Genomic DNA, 20375 nt, shown 5'->3' with positions numbered 1-20375 from the left:
TTGAAATATGAAACCAATTGTGTCAGCTTTTTTTTTTTAATCCTTTGGACATACCTGAGAAGAGAATATATGGGTAAAGGCACCCAATAAGAGAGTCAATAAATGTTACCTCAAAAAAAATTTTTTAAAGAAAATAAAAAGAAACATACTTTATATTATTAGATAAGTTATCTGGCAAATCTAAAGTCTTTAAACAAAAACCTTTTTCTTTTTTAGTTTTCTAGGGGGAATCGTTTCATGGAAAGTGTATTCTGCTCCTTTGGAGTCTGTTCCTGTTGAGTCAACAATGTCATTAAGTATTGCTTTCATGACTAGTAATAGTCATGCTGGACTTGGCCCTAAATATAAACAAACCTACAAGCAAAAAATACACCTTTTTCTACAGGCTGATTTTCTGGGAGATAATGGTCTCCCTATTTATCATGAGAGATAGATAAATAGAAGATATTTGAGTCATGGTTTGCCCAATAAATTTTATATTTTATATTAACTGACAATAAGAAAGTTCTACCAGCCTATATATCTATTGCTTTTCCCAGTGCAAATCTCAAATCAAGTAATTAGGTCTGATATAAAAGCAGTCTTAGAAACATTTAATTAGTCCAGGAACAAATACTGGAGATAGTATAATTTCTGCTCTATGAAACTAAAGACTAGTTTTCTCCATTGTAAATGGCACTGATACCTTGGTTTTTTTAACTTTATGCATATATAAATGCATATATATATATATATATATATATATGTATATATGTAAAACATGCATGTATTTTATATATGTTAACATTTTAGATTGTGAGTATTGTTTTATTTTTCAACCTCCAGGAGCTGAAAATCTCGTCATTCTCCTTATAGGAGAGTAGTGGGGCTATACTGAATAAGCAATAGCTCAGCAGATAATAGTTGGATTCTTGACTCTGACACTCAACATACCTATGTACATGTGGGAAATGTTTTAAAAACTGTAAACCATTATATAAATTTATATTACTAAATATTAAAATTTTAGCATCTATGCTTAATTTTAAATTCAATGTTTATTTTCTAAACTTTTGTTTTTCTGCAGTTTGCTTTGGAATTTTCATAACGTTTTTAGACATTTCAGATTCATTATTTGAACATAAATTTTTAAGTAAAACAAATTTTTGTTTTAGGCTGTTTCAGTGTTATCTTGTTTTCCACTCTCTACCCTTCTTAGAATTCCCTATGTTTTCAGTTTGAAGAGCAAAGAACCAGTACAGAATGAAACTGGGAAGAAAAAAACAAAAGTAGAAACAAGAGAAAACATAACCCTTGAATAAAAGTTTTACATGACCACCAGTTTCTATCCCTTTCACTGCCTTACTCTATCAGAAATGGTATTTGAAATCTGACAGTCTCTTCTGGTTAGAAAGAAAAAGAGTTTTCCCAGGCAAAGGCAAAATTGGTTTACTCCCAGCATGGGATGTTGACTTAGAGGCAAGCTCTTACTAATTAAGAATCAGAGTCCTAAACCCAATTTGAAATAAAAATAAACATTTAAAACAATCTTTAAAGTGGGTCAGTAGTTTTAACATTATCTGAAAACACTATGAGAAGAAAAAAAAAAGGTTCCGCAAATATGTAATGATATGTATTTTGCACTAACTGCAAAAGCAAGTTAGGTAAGCCCTGTCATTCCAGTGGAAAAAGATATAAGGTAGTTGTGATGTAATGTAAAGAATGTGGGCTTTGAGTTTTAAAAACTTTTGAGTTTTGGCTGTCACTAACACGTCTCAGTTTTCCTGGCTTCAAAGTAAGAATAACAATAAATTCCCTTGCAAAGTTGCTGAAGGGGTCAAATGGATAAAAACTATGTATTGTGGATAAGTATACAAATAAAATTATAGATAGTCCCTTTATTTTAAAAAATGGGAGTTATTTTCAGTCTGGGGGAAAAAAACTAATGCTAGCTCATTCTTGCCAGTCATTGATGAGGTAATAGTTCCAAAGGAATCTGCTCACTTCTAGAAGTACAGATTTCACAACTAGGATGCAACATTAAACTTTGAATCATTTCATAATTCAAATTTTTTAAAAAGATGACAAAAAAATTAAAACTTAAACACCAAAGCTGTTCAAACATGGAGTCTGAACTATAAGAAGGCGGCCAGTAACAACTGTATTGTGTTCATCCACACACTATATTATCCCAGGATAAAAAAAAAAAATTTTTTTAACAGTATTATAGTAGATTCCAAATGGAAAATTTCTATTTTCATTATCACAAACCATGCTCCCACAAGGACACAAAACAATACACATAAAAAGTGAGAAATTTTCCACTGGAGGCAGAGAAAATCCTTGGAGAGAAAAATTAATTTAGCTGCAGAGGATGGGCTAACTTCAAATAGCATCTCAGTCACAGGTTATTTCCAAAATATGAAAGACATATTGAGGTTTCTCAGCCATCTTTTTCAACAAGGTATACATAAATTAGGAAATGCCAATATTAATTGGTATTGATTGTTTAATACCAATATGATTTTGAGAGCAGGATTTATCCTGGAATAAAAATAGTCTAGTATGGACATTCAATCCTCTTCTTAAACTGAAGAGTAAGAGATCACAAAGATCCATACTAATTAAGTGGACATATACAAATTGGTCACTAATTTCATCCAGAAGTCACCAGATGTTTGCTGATGACATTAGTAATTTTCACATGGATTAAAATTTTACAGGCTAGGGGTAATATTCATCCATGCCTTTGCTTTTTTCCTTCCAAAAAAAGATGTCAATATTTTTTCTTTTAGCCAGTTCAACTTCACTGTTTGCACACTACTGAAACAAGACCTCTTCAATATCCACCGGTTTGCTGAAGATGCTAAAGCGTTTATCTGTGGCCAGCCTCTTGGTTACATCCCTGAGAAACAACCGCAACTCTCTTAAAGTATTTTCCTCCTGGTCTTCCATCCGATTTTTTTCTGATTCTGATAACTGACGAGGTGGAGAAGGTAGTGCAAGAGGAAGCACCTCCATAGCATAAAGACCTAAAGGGAAAAGAAGAAAATGTTAAGGTTCCAACATGGAACCAGGACCCTCAATTACCTTTCTGGCATTCTCTCAAAATATTCTTTGAAATGGAGAATTCCAAATATATGTGAACCATACAAATCTATCAAGTAAAAATTTGAATGGAAACTAAAAGTACATTAGGGAATAATAGCTTTACTTTATAAAATAACTTAAAGTAGATTCCTTTAAAGGGCAACTGATATGGTTTTAAATAATTTGATTTTGAAATATTACTTACATACAACTTAGGAGAGACATTTCAAATCAACATAAATATCTTCAGGTTAAGTACTAGATACCAATTTGCTAAGTCAATCTTATTTAAAACTGCTTTTCAAAATGGGTTGCCTTATATGCATGAATGTGAAATGGGCAAGTAACTTCTTTGATACTTCCCATTCCCAAAAGAATTCTGATTTAAACAAGTCTGCTACCCTCATATTCTCAGTACGACACAGTAGAGACAGTGAATGGCAACCGCAGGGAGCAAAATAAAAAAAGAAGGCTAAACAAGCCCCTAATGTCATGGAAAAGATGGAAAACCCAGTTTAAAATGTTATATTAAATAAAACCTATGATACCCACTATACACCCTAAAACAAAAATCTTTAAAGGTAAAAGTATCAAACTTCCAGATAATAATGTTCTCTAATTCTTTATAAGATTTTCCTAGTATCACACTGAACCTAGATTAAAATTCTAAGGATTCTGGTTGTTTCTAAATATCCCCTAAGATGAAAAATGAATGTTAACAGAAGCAACTCAAAAAGACAAAAGACTTATGCTAATCCTTAACATAGAAAATTCACATCTATGGGACTAAAATATATATAGGACCCTGTGAGATACCTTATTATAGTGAAACATTTTCATAATGAAATATTATGAAATACTGTTATTTAGCTTAACAGGAGACAATAGCCAACAATCAGAAGATGTAACTTCCATGTAGGATCCCCAGAGTTTCTTGGGGGAAACTACAACTATAAACATTCAGCAAGTGTTCTTTTTAAAACACTGACAAAATCTGGAAAGAAGTCACTGAAGGATAATAAAATTAACAAACTGTTGGATAATATAACCAATGAAAAACAAATAAGTAGAAGGGATATAGAAAAGCAAGGACTTGAGAGGGACAAAAAATATATTTAATATCCCACAAAAACAACTATGAGAAACATAAAAGGTAGAACAAGGGTTAAGAGGCTTAAAAATGCTTAACAAACAAGATTGCTATTTTCTAAAAGAGGGGTATCTTATATTTTACCCATCTTTAACATTAGGAAAATTAATTCTTTTGAATGACTTAGAATGCAGTCCTTACTTAAGTTAGAGGACTGAAATCTGACAAATATTGAGGCCCCTCTTAATGTTACAAGCCTAAATACAAAAAAACTCTGATGCTTTAATCAAAGCCATGACAGATTTCCCAGAGCCTAGCCTAATAGCTGCTCAATAAATATTTGAAAAATTAATAAATAAAATAAACTAGAAGAGGTGATTGTTATAATCAGCTCTTGGCTCATCGAACCTACCCTGCTGTGCAAAGTAATCAGCACAACACCTGGTGCTCTCAACCTGGCAGTTCAATTCCTTAGGGCTTGAAGTGACTAAAACAGAGCAGAGTCTGGGACATTTTTTTTTTCCTATCATTTTTCGAGCCATAGAATGTGAAATCTACCTGAGCATCTGGATTCAGTAAGAATAAGTCATTAACAGTCACCTATTAGTAAAGCATTAACAAGAGGCTATACTTCCCAACCTCTTCAAATCAGGTGAACACAATGCCACTTTCACATGTGTCTACCTAAGATGAACCTGAAAAACTGGCATCACTTCCACAAAGAACTGGTTAAGAGAAAAAACAATGACTCCAAGAAAAAGCATTTCTTAACTCCACTCTGCCTCCCCATCATTTCCCTAAAGGCTTTAGGAACTTTACCAGTGTGCTTCCTTCGTGGTGGAGCCATTGATGCCTGATTGAGAATCAATTCTTGAAAAAATTTTCTTCTGTCTTCTTCAATTGGCCTTTGAATATACAAGACCTCTTCGTACTGTATTCTAAAGATACATTTAACCTATACACACATACACACACAACACATTAAATATAGAGAGAATTATTAGCTTGCAAATTATTCCAAATTACAATTTCTTCAACTTCCGGTACCATTTCCAATGTTCATTCAACATTCATGTGGGATGACGGTTAACCTAGTCCTAGGGCTATGCTCTTGAGAGGTTCAACCTCATGGACTAAAGAAGAATTGGGAGAATGAATGATCAGTTGCCCAAGTCATTAATAAATTATGCTATAATATATTAATTATATAGTCAGCAGGTAACAGCAAAAATGATAGTTCACTGTAATACTCAGATGGCAACTTTCACAAAGGCGTTTTGTGTAAGACATGAAAATTAATTGCCTAGAATCTGTAATAGAGAACTGGAAGGATACTAACAACAGTGCCTCCTCTTACACCGTTTCTGTGTACCTCCTGTCCACTGACTTCCTTCCCTGGGCGCTTTCCATACTAAGTATATTCCACTATATGCTCTGCAATGCTAGTTTCACTGCAGATAAACTATACCTTCCGTCTCTTCACAGAACATTCGTCAAGGATACCACCTTTCATGCAACACTCCCAAGCAAAATTAAGCCAGTTGTTCCCATGTCCCTCAGTTCCTTCCATCTGGTGATTAACTACCTCTCCTTTGTTCACTTACTTTTAAAAGACTTTGACCCCAGATGTCCCCCTTGCAACATATGCTGTTTAAATCTTCTTTACATCATCCACATTTGTCTACACACTTTAACTTACATGTTTTTATAGGTCTATATTCCACTTCTAGACACACTCCCTGAGAACAGAGACCACTTCTTACTCATCTGTTTTCCTAGACCTACCACAGGGCCTGGAACATAGTAATGCTTAATAAGCATGTGCTGATTGAGTAAACCTTGTGATTTTGTTTCCCAGCCCACATCAAAATGAAAGCTGCAAATAAAAAAGGGTAAAACTTCACTAATATGGAAAAGAAGTACCAATCATGACAGTATGGAAATACTGGATTAAACTTCAAGAGATCAGATTCTATCTCAAATTTAGAAACACATCTGTGGAAAACTTTGGATAATCCACTCAATTTGTTGTATATATCTAACCATTCACTGAATTCAAGAGTATTTCAGGGAGAAGATTAAAGACAGCGGAGTGAGAGGTGAGACAGAGGCCTCCTCCCAAAACCACATGTAATATGAAAATATAATTAATACAACTAATCCTGAAAGAGCAACAGGAAAGAAGGCTGTGCCAGACTACATACACCTGGAGAAAAGAACAGACCTCAGACCTCACAGAACAGGGTAATGTACCAAAGCCATGATTGGGCAGGACCCAAGCCCTTCCCAAACCCCAACTCACAGAGCGGAGGAAGAGAAACGGAGCAGGGAGAGAGTAGAGGCCTGGGACAGCTGAACACCTAGACATGGAGATCTGCTCTAGGAGCACGAACCTACATTGCATGGTACTCTGCTGATTAGTGGGCTTGGAAAACTAAGACAGGCGGAATACCTGTAGAGACTGGGATTCCAGCTGCTTGTGGAAAATAGGGATCCATATCTGGCTGCTCTGGGACAAAAGAAAGGTGGGCAGTCTAAGAGACTTCCTAACAGCAAGAGGACTGCTAAAGGGGCAAGGATTGCATGGAGCTTACTGCTCAGGAGAAAGGACTAGTAGACAAAATTGTCCGGGCTCACTCTGCCCAGCAGGTTGGGAACTTACAGGAGCTTCAGGCACTCCATCCCACTGGGTGGCTATGCAGCTCCAAGGCCCCCCACCATGATACACAGCCTGCTGCGTGCACCCTCCTCCTGGCCAGCCCACACCAGGCTAGCAAACCAGCAGCCCTTACCCTTACATCAGGCCAGCCAGAGGGAAGCCCTGCCTACGGAAGCTACAAATGCAAAGCATAAAGGCTTACACCTGTGTATTTGGCCCACTGGTTCTGGCAGTGGAGACAGGCATAGCAGCTGGGAAGCAGGAAACAGCTCTTTCCTCCCCCCCAGGCACCAGCACCACTCCCCTGCAACCCCTGACATTGCTCCAGGGACTGAGCAGCTCCAGGGATTAGAGCTTCTGGGCACTAGAGGGCGCCACATATAAATATGAAATGTCAAAGGAACCTGGTTCAAACCAAAATCCCACAAACACCAGAAAAAGGATCAAGTGAAACTGAACTCATCAATCTTCCTGAAAGAGATTTCAAAATAAAAATCAGAAACATGCTCATGGAGGTACAGAAAAATGTTCAAGAACTCAGGAACGAACTCAGGATGGAAATCCAATCATTACAGAATAAAATGGAGGGATTTAAAAGCAGACTAGATACAGTGGAGGACATGATAAATGAAACAGAAATTAGAGAAGAGGAATACAAAGAAGCTGAGGTATAGAGAGAATAAAGCATCTCTAGGAATGAAAGAAAATCGTGAGAACAGCGTGACCAATCCAAACAGAACAATATTCATATCATAGGAGTATCAGAAGAAGAAGAGAGAGAAAAAGGGATAGAAAGTGTCTTTGAGGAGGTAGTTGTTAAAAACTTTCCAAATCTGGGGAAGGAGATAGTCTCTCAGGCCATGGAGGTGCACAGATCTCCCAACACAAGGGACCCAAGGAAGACAACACCAAGACATAAAATAATTAAAATGGCAAAGATCAAGGATAAAGACACATTATTAAAAGCAGCCAGAGAGAGAAAAAAGATCACATACTAAGGAAAACCAATCAGGCTATCATCAGACTTCTCAGCAGAAACCTTACAGGCCAGAAGGGAGTGGCATGATGTATTTACTGCAATGAAGCAGAAGGGCCTCAAACAAAGAATACTCTACTCAGCAAGGTTATCATTTAAATTTGAAGGACGGATTAAACAATTCCCAGATAAGCAAACGCTGAGAGAATTTACCTCCCACAAACTGTCCCTACAGTGTATTGTGGAGGGATTGCTGTAGATGGAAGTGGTCCTAAGGCTAAATAGCTGTCACCAGAGGTAATAAAACCACAGCAAAGAAAGTAGAACAATTAATTACTAACCTAATGCAAAATTAAATCAACTACCCCCAAAGTCGGTCAAGGGACAGACAAAGAGTACAGAATATGATACCCAATAAAGAACCTTTAGATTGTGTTTGCAATAGTATACTAAGTGAGTTAAGTAAGACTCTTAGATAGTAAGAAAGTTACCCTTCAACCTTTGGTAACCACGAATCTAAAGCCTGCAATAGCAATAAGTACATACCTATCAATAATCACCCTAAATGTAAATGGTCTGAATGCACCAATCAAAAGACACAGAGTCACTGAATGGATAAAAAAACAAGACCTATCTATATGCTGCCTACAAGAGACACACTTCAAATCCGAAGACATAAACAGACTGAAAGTGAAGAGATGGAAGAATATATTTCATGCAATAGGGAGGAAAAAAACAGGAGTTGCAGTACTTGTATCAGACAAAATAGACTTCAAAACAAAGAAAGTCACAAGAGACAAAGAAGGACATTACATAATGATAAAGGGGTAAGTAAAACAAGAGGATATAACCACTACAAATATCTATGCACCCAACATAGGATGACCTATATATGTGAAACAAATACTAACAGAATTAAAAGGGGAAATAGAAGGCAATGCATTCATTCTGGGAGACTTCAATACCCCACTCACTCTAAAGGACAGATCAACCAGACAGAAAATAAGTAAGGAGACAGAAGCATTAAACAACACACTAGAACCGGTGTACCTAATAGACATCTACAGAACTCTACACCCAAAAGCAGTAGCACACACATTCTTCTCAACTGCAAATAGAACATTTTCAAGAATACATCATATACTAGGCCACAAAAAGAGCCTCAGTATTCAAAGACTGAAATTGTACCAACCAGTTTCTCAGACCACAAAGGTAAGAAACTAGAAATAAATTACGCAAAGAAAATGAAAAATCCCACAAACACATGGAGGCTTAACAACATGCTCCTAAATAGCCAATGGATCAATGACCAAATAAAAACAGAGATCAAGCAATATATGGAGACAAATGACAACAACAACACCCCAAAACCTGTGGGATGCAGTGAAGGCAGTTCTAAGAGGACTATATTCTTTTAAGAGGCAAGTATACTGCAATACAGGCTTACCTCAATAAAGAACAATCCCAAATGAACAGACTGAACTCACAATTAATGAAACTAGAACAAGTGAGGCCCAAAGTCAGTAGAAGGAGGGGTATTATTAATAAAAATCAAGGCAGAAATAAAATACCTGAGAAGAATAAAACTATAGAAAGAATCAATGAAACCAGGAGCTGATTCTTTGAGAAAATAAACAAAAGATAAACCCCTAGCCTTGCTTATCAAGAAAAAAAGAGAGTCTACACACACAAACAGAATCAAAAATGAGAAAGAAAAAATCCCTATAGATACCACAGAAATACAAAGAATTATTAGAGAATACTATGAAAAATTATATGTTAACAAATTGGAAAACCCAGAAGAAATGGACAACTTTCTAGAAAAATACAACCTTCAAAGACGGACACAGGAAGAAACAGAAAATCTGAACCAACCGATTACCAGCAACAAAACTGTATTGGTAATAAAAAAACTACCTAAGAACAAAACCCCTGGTCCAGATGGCTTCACTGCTGAATTTTACCAAACACTGAGAGAAGACCTAATACTCATCCTCCTTAAAACTCTCCAAAAAGTAGAAGAGGAGGGAATACTTCCAAATTCATTCTATGAGGTCAGTATCACTCTAATACCAAAACCAGGCAAAGACACAATAAAAAAAGAAAATTACAGACTAATATCTCTGATGAACATAGATGCAAAAATACTCAATAAAATATTAGCAAATTGAATTTAAAAATACTCCAAAAAGATCATCCATCATGATCAAGTACGATTATTCCAGGGATGCAAGGATGGTACAATATTTGAAAAGCCATCAACATCACACACCACATCAACAAAAAGGACAAAAACCACATAATCATCTCCATAGATACTGAAAAAGCACTTGACAAAATTCAACATCCATTCATGATAAAAACTCTCTACAAAACGGATATAGAGGGCAAGTACCTCAACATAATAAAGGTCATATACAACAAACCCACACAGCCAACATCATACTTAACAGGGAAAAGCTGAAAACTTTTCCTAAGATAAGAAACAAGACAAGGATGCCCACTCTCCCCACCAAATACCAATAGCATTCTTCAATGAACAAGAACAAATAGTTCTAAAATTAATATGGAACCACAGAAGATCCTGAATAGCCAAAGCAATCCTGACAAGGAAGAATAAAGCTGGGGGAATTATGCTCCCCAACTTCAAGCTCTACCTCAAAGACACAGTAATCAAAACAATTTAGTACCAGCAGAAAAACAGTCCAATCGATGAGTGGAACAGAATAGAGAGCCTAGATATAATCCCACACATATATGGTCAATGAATATATGATAAAAAAGCCATGGATATACAATGGAGAAAAGACAGCTTCTTCAACAAATGGTGTTAGCAAAACTGGACAGCTATATGTAAGGAATGAAACTGGATTATTGTCTAACTCCATACACAAATGTAAACTCAAAATGGATCAAACACCTGAATGTAAGTCATGAAACCATAAAACTCTTAGAAGAAAACAAAGGCAAAAAATCTCTTGAGGGATCACAGGAAGATGGCAGCATGAGTAGTTCAGAGGAAATCTCCTCCCCAAAACATATATATTTATGAAAATACAATAAATACAACTATTTCTAAAAGAGACACCAGTGGATGCAGAACAACAGCCAGGATACATCTACATCTGCGAGAACTCAGCATCACACGAAGGGGGTAAGATACAAGCTGCGGCCAGGCGGGACCCGAACACTCCCCCACCCCAAAACCCGGCGGGAAGAAAGGAGTCAAAACGGGGAGGGAGTGAAAGCCCAGGACTGCTAAACAACCAGCTCTAGAAATCCGCACCCGGAACGCAGACACAAGGTGCGCGGGGTGCTGGATATTAGAGAAACGGAAAAGCAAAACCTGTGGGCAGGTCCCCGCAACCGGCGCCCGAGACAAAAGAAAAGCAAGTGCTTTCTGCAAGTCTTAAAGAGACAGGGACCCCATAGCTGGACAAAGTTGTCCCGGCAGCTGGGAATACCGGGGAAACTTAGGCGCCCTAAAGAGAGGCAGTGCAGCTCTGAAGCCCCTCACAGCACTAGGCAGCCTGCCAGTAGTTCTTCGAACTGGCACAGACCCTGACACACGGGCCCAGTAGCAGGAGAGTGGCAGCACGCACCAGGGACAGCAGCGTCAGAAGGAACTGAGAGCAGATCCGTGCACCGCAGGAGAGGCTTGTGCTACCCCGCAGTGGTACGACTGAACAGCCCGGGCGCGGCTCGCGCGCACTGGTGGTAGTAAAGCCAGAGCCCAGTAGAAGCCTGTGTGGAAGAGCCCTGCGCACACCTGCAGCGGAACCAGAGGGAGCAGGCGCGCTCCCAGGAGCCGACCAGAATACCAGCCCAACACACAGCTGCCCGGCAGGCTCACCGCTAGCATGGAGGGGCGCACCTGGTGTACCTGCCACTCCCCGCTGGGCTCCCCGCTGCTCTGACAGACACCTCGCCCACAGCAGCTTAAGAGATTAACTTGTTGGCTGCTCCAGGAGTGCAGGTAGCTGTCACAGGCAGCAGAGAATGGCAAGGCATCCAGCAAGCAGGAAAGGACTTTCTTCTCCCAGCTGACACACCCACAACCTGCCTACAGCCACTGTTATCACCATGAAAAGGCAAAAAAATCTGATCCAGTCCAAGATAGTTAGACCTGAGAAAGGATCTGCAGAAGCAGACCTAACCAGTCTCCCTGAAAAAGAATTCAAAATAACAATCATAAACTTGCTGACAGAGCTGCAGAGAAATATGCAAGAGCTGAGGGATGAAGTCCGGAGGGAGATTACAGACGTCCGGAGGGAGATTACAGATGTGAAACAAACTCTGGAAGGACTTACAAGCAGAATGGATAAGATGCAAGATGCCATTGATGGAATAGAAACCAGAGAACAGGAACGCATAGAAGCTGATTCAGAGAGAGATAAAAGGATCTCCAGGAATGAAATAATATTAAGAGAACTGTGTGACCAATCCAAAAGGAACAATATCCGCATTACAGGGGTACCAGAGGAAGAAGAGAGAGAAAAAGAGATAGAAACTGTCTTTGAAGAAATAATTGCTGAGAACGTCCTCAAACTGGGGGAGGAAATAGTTGCTCAGACTACAGGGGCACACAGAACTCCCGAGAGACAGGATCCAAAGAGGTCAACACCAAGACACATAATAATTAAAATGGCAAAGATCAAAGACAGGGACAGAGTATTAAAGGCAGCCAGAGAGAGTACAAAGGTCACCTACAAAGGAAAACTCATCAGGTTATCATCAAACTTCTCAACAGAAACCTTACAGGTCAGAAGAGAATGGCAAGATATATTTAATGCAATGAAACAGAAGGGCCTTGAGCCAAGGATACTGTATCGAGCACGATTATCATTTAAATGTGAAGGAGGGATTAAACAATTCCCAGACAAGCAAAAGCTGAAGGAATTTGTCTCCCACAAACCACCGCTACAGGGTATCTTAGAGGGACTGCTCTAGATGGGAGCACTCCTAAAAAGAGCACAGAACAAAATACCCAACATATGAAGAATGGAGGAGGAGGAAAAAGAAGGGAAAGAAATAATCATCAGACTGTGCTTATAACAGCTCAATAAGCGAGTGAGGTCAGACCGTAAGGTAGTAAACAAGCTAACCTTGAACCTTTGGAAACCACAAATCTAAAGCCTACAATGGCAGTAAGTACATATCTTTCAATAATCACCCAAATGTAAATGGACTGAATGCACCAATCAAAAGACACAGAGTAATAGAATGGATTTAAAAAAAAGACCCACCTATATGCTGCTTACAAGAGACTCATCTCAAACCCAAAGACATGCACAGATTAAAAGTCAAGGGTTGGAGAAAGACATTTCATGCAAACAACAGAGAGAAAAAAAAAACAGGTGTTGCAATACTAGTATCAGATAAAATAGACTTCAAAATAAAGAAAGTAACAAGAGATAAAGAAGGACATTACATAATGATAAAGGGCTCAGTCCAATAAGAGGATATAACCATTATAAACATATATGCACCCAATACAGGAGCACCAATATATGTGAAACAAATAATAACAGAATTAAAGGAGGAAATAGAATGCAACGCATTCATTTTGGGAGACTTTAACACACCACTCACTCCAAAGGACAGATCCACCAGACAGAACATAAGTAAGAACACAGAGGCACTGAACAACACACTAGAACAGATGGACCTAATAGACATCTACAGAACTCTACACCCAAAAGCAACAGGATACACATTCTTCTCAAGTGCACATGGAACATTCTCCAGAATAGACCACATACTAGGCCACAAAAAGAGCCTCAGAAAATTCCAAAAGATTGAAATCCTACCAACCAACTTTTCAGACCACAAAGGTATAAAACTAGAAATAAACTGTACAAAGAAAGCAAAAAGGCTCACAAACACATGGAGGCTTAACAACATGCTCCTAAATAATCAATGGATCAATGACCAAATTAAAATGGAGATCCAGCAATATATGGAAACAAATGACAACAACACAAAGCCCCAACTTCTGTGGGACGCAGCAAAAGCAGTCTTAAGAGAAAAGTATATAGCAATCCAGGCATACTTAAAGATGAAAGAACAATACCAAATGAATAGTCTAATGTCACAATTATTGAAATTGGAAAAAGAAGAACAAATGAGGCCTAAGGTCAGCAGACGGAGGGACATAATAAAGATCAGAGAAGAAATAAATAAAATTGAGAAGAATAAAACAATAGAAAAAAATCAATGAAACCAAGAGCTGGTTCTTCAAGAAAATAAACAAAATAGATAAGCCTCTAGCCAGACTTATTAAGAGAAAAAGAGAGTCAACACACATCAACAGAATTAGAAACGAGAAAGGAAAAATCACGACGGACCCCACAGAAATACAAAGAATTATTAGAGAATACTATAAAAACCTATATGCTAACAAGCTGAAAAACCTAGGAGAAATGGACAACTTCCTAGAAAAATACAACCTTCCCAGACTGACCAAGAAAGAAACAGAAAGTCTAAACACACCAATTGCCAGCAACGAAATTGAATTGGTAATCAAAAAACTACCCAAGAACAAAACCCCTGGGCCAGATGGATTTACCTCGGAATTTTATCAGACATACAGAGAAGACATAACACCCATTCTCCTTAAAGTTTTCCAAAAAATAGAAGAGGAGGGAATACTCCCAAACTCATTCTATGAAGCCAACATCACCCTAATACCAAAACCAGGCAAAGACCCCACCAAAAAAGAAAACTACAGACCAATATCCCTGATAAACGTAGATACAAAAATACTCAACAAAATATTAGCAAACCGAATTCAAAAATACATCAAGAGCATCATACACCATGACCAAGTGGGATTCATCCCAGGGATGCAAGGATGGTACAACATTTGAAAATCCATCAACATCATCCACCACATCAACAAAAAGAAGGACAAAAACCACATGATCATCTCCATAGATGCTGATAAAGCATTCGACAAAATTCAACATCCATTCATGATAAAAACTCTCGGCAAAATGGGAATAGAGGGCAAGTACCTCAACATAATAAAGGCCATATATGATAAACCCACAGCTAACATCATACTGAACAGCGAGAGGCTGAAAGCTTTTCCTCTGAGATCGGGAACAAGACAGGGATGCCCACTCTCCCCACTGTTATTCAACGTGGTACTGGAGGTCCTAGCCACAGCAATCAGACAAAACAAAGAAATACAAGGAATCCAGATTGGTAAAGAAGAAGTCAAACTGTCACTATTTGCAGATGACATGATATTGTGCATAAAAAACCCTAAAGACTCCACTGCAAAACTACTAGAACTAATATCGGAATTCAGCAAAGTTGCAGGATACAAAATTAACACACAGAAATCTGTAGCTTTCCTATACACTAACAATGAACTAATAGAAAGAAAAATCAGGAAAACAATTCCATTCACAATAGCATCAAAAAGAATAAAATACCTAGGAGTAAACCTAACCAAGGAAGTGGAAGACCTATACCCTGAAAACTACAAGACACTCTTAAGAGAAATTAAAGAGGTCACTAACAAATGGAAACTCATCCCATGCTCCTGGCTAGGAAGAATTAATATCGTCAAAATGGCCATCCTGCCCAAAGCAATATACAGATTCGATGCAATCTCTATCAAATTACCAACAGCATTCAATGAACTGGAACAAATAGTTCAAAAATTCATATGGAACCGTCAAAGACCCTGAATAGCCAACACAATCCTGAGAAGGAAGAATAAAGTGGGGGGGATCTCGCTCCCCAACTTCAAGCTCTACTACAAAGCCACAGTAATCAAAACAGTTTGGTACTGGCACAAGAACAGAGCCACAGACCAGTGGAACAGATTAGAGACTCCAGACATTAACCCAAACATATATGGTCAATTAATATTTGATAAAGGAACCATGGACATACAATGGTGAAATGACAGTCTCTTCAACAGATGGTGCTGGCAAAACTGGACAGCTACATGTAAGAGAATGAAACTGGATCACTGTCTAACCCCATACACAAAAGTAAACTCCAAATGGATCAAAGATCTGAATGTAAGTCATGAAACCATAAAACTCTTAGAAAAAAACATAGGCAAAAATCTTATGGACATAAACATGAGTGACTTCTTCATGAACATATCTCCCCGGGCAAGGGAAACAAAGGCAAAAATGAACAAGTGGGACTATATCAAGCTAAAAAGCTTCTGTACAGCAAAGAACACCATCAAGAGAACAAAAAGGTATCCTATAGTATGGGAGAACATACTCATAAATGACAGATCCGATAAAGGATTGACATCCAAAATAAATAAAGAGCTCACACGCCTCAACAAACAAAAAGCAAATAATCCAATTAAAAAATGGGCAGAGGAGCTGAATAGACAGTTCTCTAAAGAAGAAATCCAGATGGCCAACAGGCACATGAAAAGATGCTCCACATTGCTAATCATCAGAGAAATGCAAATTAAAACCACAATGACATATCACCTCACACCAGTAAGGATCACCATCATCGAAAAGACAAACAACAACAAATGTTGGCGAGGTTGTGGAGAAAGGGGAACCCTCCTACACTGCTGGTGGGAATATAAACTAGTTCAACCATTGTGAAAAGCAGTATGGAGGTTCCTCAGAATGCTCAAGATAGAAATACCATTTGATCCAGGAATTCCACTTCTAGGAACTTACCCTAAGAATGCAGCACTCCAGTTTGAAAAAGACAGATGCACCCCTATGTTTATCGCTGCACTGTTTATAATAGCCAAGATAAGGAAGCAACCTAAATGTCCATCAGTAGATGAATGGATAAAGAAGATGTGGTACATATACACAATGGAATATTATGCAGCGATAAGAAAAAAACAGATCCTACCATTTGCAACAACATGGATGGAGCTAGAGGGTATTATGCTCAGTGAAATAAGTCAAGCCGAGAAGGAGAAGTACCAAATGATTTCACTCATATGTGGAGTATAAGAACAAAGGAAAACTGAAGGAACAAAACAGCAGCAGAATCACAGAACCCAAGAATGGACTAATAGTTACCAAAGGGAAAGGGACTGGGGAGGATGGGTGGGAAGGGACGGATAAGGGTGGGAAAAAAGAAAGAGGGCATTACGATTAGCATGTATAGGGCATGGGGGGTACGGGGAGGGTTGCGCAACACAGAGAAGACAAGTAGTGATTTTATAGCATCTTACTACGCAGATGGACAGTGACTGTGAAGGGGTATGTGGGGGGGACTTGGTGAAGGGGGGAACCTAGTAAACATAATGTTCTTTCTGTAATTGTAGATTAATGATACCAAAATAAAAAATAAAAAATAAAAAAATCTCTTGAATATAAACATGAGCAACTTTTTCCTGAACACATCTCCTTGGGCAAGGGAAACAAAAGCAAAAATGAACAAATGGGACTACATCAAACTAAAAACCTTCTGTACAGCAAAGGACACCATCAGTAGAACAAAAAGGCATCCTACAGTATAGGAAAATATATTCATAAATGACATACGTGATAAGGGGTTAACATCCAAAATATATAAAGAAGTCACACACCTGAACACCCAAAAAAGTAAATAACCCAATTAAAAAATGGGCAGACAACCTGAACAGACAGCTCTCCAAAGAAGAAATACAAAAGGCCAACAGGCACATGAAAAGATGCTCCACATCACTAATCATCAGGGAAATGCAAATTAAAACCAAAATGAGATATCACCTCACAGCAGTAGGATGGCTACTATCCAAAAGACAAGAAATAACAAATGCTGGAGAGGTCTTGGAGACTGGGAACTCTCCTATACTTTTGGTGGGAATGTAAATTGGTGCAATTGCTGTGGAAAGCAGTATGGAGGTTCCTCAAAAAAGTAAAAATAGAGATACCATTTGACTCAGGAACTCCACTCCTAGGAATTTACATGAAGAAAACAAGATCTCTGATTGAAAAAGACACACACACCCCTATAAAAAGCCATAAAAAGAAATCCTGCCATTTGCAACAACATGGGTGGACCTAGAGGGTATTATTCTCAGTGAAATTAACCAGGCAGAGATAGGCAAATACCCTATGATTTTTCTTATTTGTAAAACATAAAAACAAAGCAAACAGAAGGAACAAAATAGCAGTAGACTCACAGACACTGAGAAGGGACTGGTGGTTACCAAGGGGAAGGAGTTGTACAGGGAGCAGGGCAATAAACAGTGACAATAATTCGCAGTCACATATAAGTAGGTCACAGGGACAGCAGTACAGCATGGATAATACAGTGAATGGTTCTGTAGTGCCCTTCCACACTGACAGACAGTGAGTACACTATAGGAAGAGGACTTGGTCATATGGTGACCACTGGGCCACTGTGCTGTATGCATGGAGCCAGCGTAAGACCGTCCATCAGCACTTCAGCAGCATCTGCAGCAAAGTCTTGGATGTGAGAACCTCGGGGTTCCTGACTGTCACTATGCACAGCAGCCTATGAACTTCACTGCCTCCTTCTGGTAAAACATTGTGATTAATGGTCTTCAAATAGCATCAGATTCTGAAAAACCAACAATAAATTATTCTACAGCTAATAGACTTCTTATATAACATTAAGCTGTACAAATCCACTTTAGCAAGACAGCAAGTGATAAACAGAACAAAAGAGCTCCATAAACAAATACCCTGATCACAGAAGTGTACGTAATCATATGCATATTACAGCACTGGAGAACATGCACACCTTTTATACAAACTATCACATGGACTAAATATTTCTAAGCATTTCTAAAATAGATTATTTCAAGACCTAGTAAGTTCAGGGTGCTGAAACAATTATTTAAAAGTCAATTTCATTCACATGAGTTGATCTAATTTTTCTAAAACAACTGTGACTTTACCTTTGATTCTAATATATTAAATATGAGTTGGATTTGAATTTAAAAGGTAAATATCAGATTTGAGAAATATGCACAGTAGTAATAATATTCAACTTAACATGATTTTACTAATGAAAGCCAAAAGATCAAATCCCAACAAATGATCTAATATTGATAAGGCTAATTATAAGGGAATTGACTCTGATACAGTAACAATCTCCTCAGTGGTAATTTATGTGTGTATGTGTACCTGGGTTCTGGTCAAAGCATGAATTATCTCAATCTTCACAACAGCACTGAGGCAGGCATCACTGTTATACCAAAAAGAAAACTTAAACTTTAAACATTAATCAACCTGCTTAAGGTCACATGGCTAATAAGTGGTAAAACCAAGGCATGAACCTTGACAGTAGTAATTTTATAGTAATTAAAATGTGTCAAGATTACAAAGTCAGTTATTTTAAAACAATTTAATAAGAAAAGGTAAAAAATTAATCTGTTCTTACCTCTTCGGGCAGTTCACTGTACATGGTTTCAGAGGTAGACAATAAAAATATAGGTGAAAATGATGGTATATCTTGTAGCAATGTCAGAAAGGTAGCTCTCACAGTTTCACTGACAGCTTCCCACCAATCACCAATGTGAGGCATGTAAACAATACTAGGTACTGTTCTCCGAGCTTCACGAAAAATCTAATTAAGGAAACAACTGGCATTAAAAATTCAAATCGGTATTATTCTAAAGTTTACCTAGTAGTTCCCCAAAACATGAAGTGTATCAGCCCTGTTACTGTAATTACTTTAGCCCAAATATTTAACTTGTTCATGATATGATGCAAAGCCTAACATACAGCTTCTATCTACTCTTGCCCTACCTCAAAAAAGAAGTATTTTTTGCCATTTTATTATTTATTCCTACGCAGTTTATGCTAGTAATATAAAGGTATCAAATTGCTCTACTTAGGTAAAGTTAATAAAGCAAAATACCGCTAAAAATATGCTGCAAATAAAGAGGTAAACATGCATCTATATGTCACCCATGTTGGAGTGATAGCAAGCACGAAGAAGAAAAGGAAGACAGAGTTTACATGTTTGTGCACATTGCCTAAAATCTCTAAACATACAAATTCAGTAAACATTTTAACCGAAGTACCACCCTAGAGCTTAAAACTAATCAACTACCTGCTGAAACGTTTATTTACATCCCATTACCTTAATTCAATCTTCCATAAAATACAAGTCACAAAATACCCTTACATCTCCAAAGAGAAATAAATTAGCAGAAAGCTCTGAGATACTCCCATCGTCAGAAAATACAAAATATAGTTTCCTCAAGTGGTAGAGTCCTAACCATAGCTTCAGTCGCACTCTGCCAACACACGCTAGCAAGGACAAGGTTGGCTATTAGTAAGCTGCCAAGCAGAACTACTGCCCCTTACATATATGTCAACAACAGCTCAAGAGCCCATCAACAAATTCTCCAGGATTAATATGATATCTCTTCAATACTTTAAACAAGTGTAGGGATATGTATAAAAATCTGATTCTCTCTTTTCAATTTAATGTGAGAATTCTGTTTCTAAAATTCTCTATTTTCCCTTAAACATGTTTCAATTAACCTGTGTAATGTGCAAGATAAAAAAACTAGCATCTAATACTTAAAGTGATGATCAGAAATGGTCCTAAGAATCAGAAGGATTATTTTCTTTACTGAGTAAGCCTACCAATTGCACTAAATT

At 37.8% G+C, this 20375-nt stretch overlaps 1 protein-coding gene across 2 annotated transcripts in view; it reads right to left on the bottom strand.

Annotated features, from left to right (window-relative positions):
- Nucleotides 1-20375, bottom strand: part of ATAD2B (ATPase family AAA domain containing 2B) — a 171544-nt gene that overhangs the window by 36078 nt on the left and 115091 nt on the right. Inside the window, exons 19-21 of one of the 2 annotated variants that reach the window (XM_036881655.2) lie at nt 19144-19329; nt 4979-5114; nt 2815-3011 (exon numbers count right to left, since the gene is read on the bottom strand). In XM_036881655.2, the coding sequence (XP_036737550.2) occupies nt 2815-3011; nt 4979-5114; nt 19144-19329 (519 nt within the window). The remainder of the gene's footprint in view (nt 1-2814; nt 3012-4978; nt 5115-19143; nt 19330-20375) is intronic. The other variant, XM_036881656.2, reaches the window with a different exon arrangement.

This window comes from Manis pentadactyla, chromosome 2 (genome assembly GCF_030020395.1).
Source record: "Manis pentadactyla isolate mManPen7 chromosome 2, mManPen7.hap1, whole genome shotgun sequence".
Lineage (NCBI taxonomy): Eukaryota > Metazoa > Chordata > Mammalia > Pholidota > Manidae > Manis > Manis pentadactyla.
This window is presented reverse-complemented; position numbering and strand designations above follow the sequence as displayed.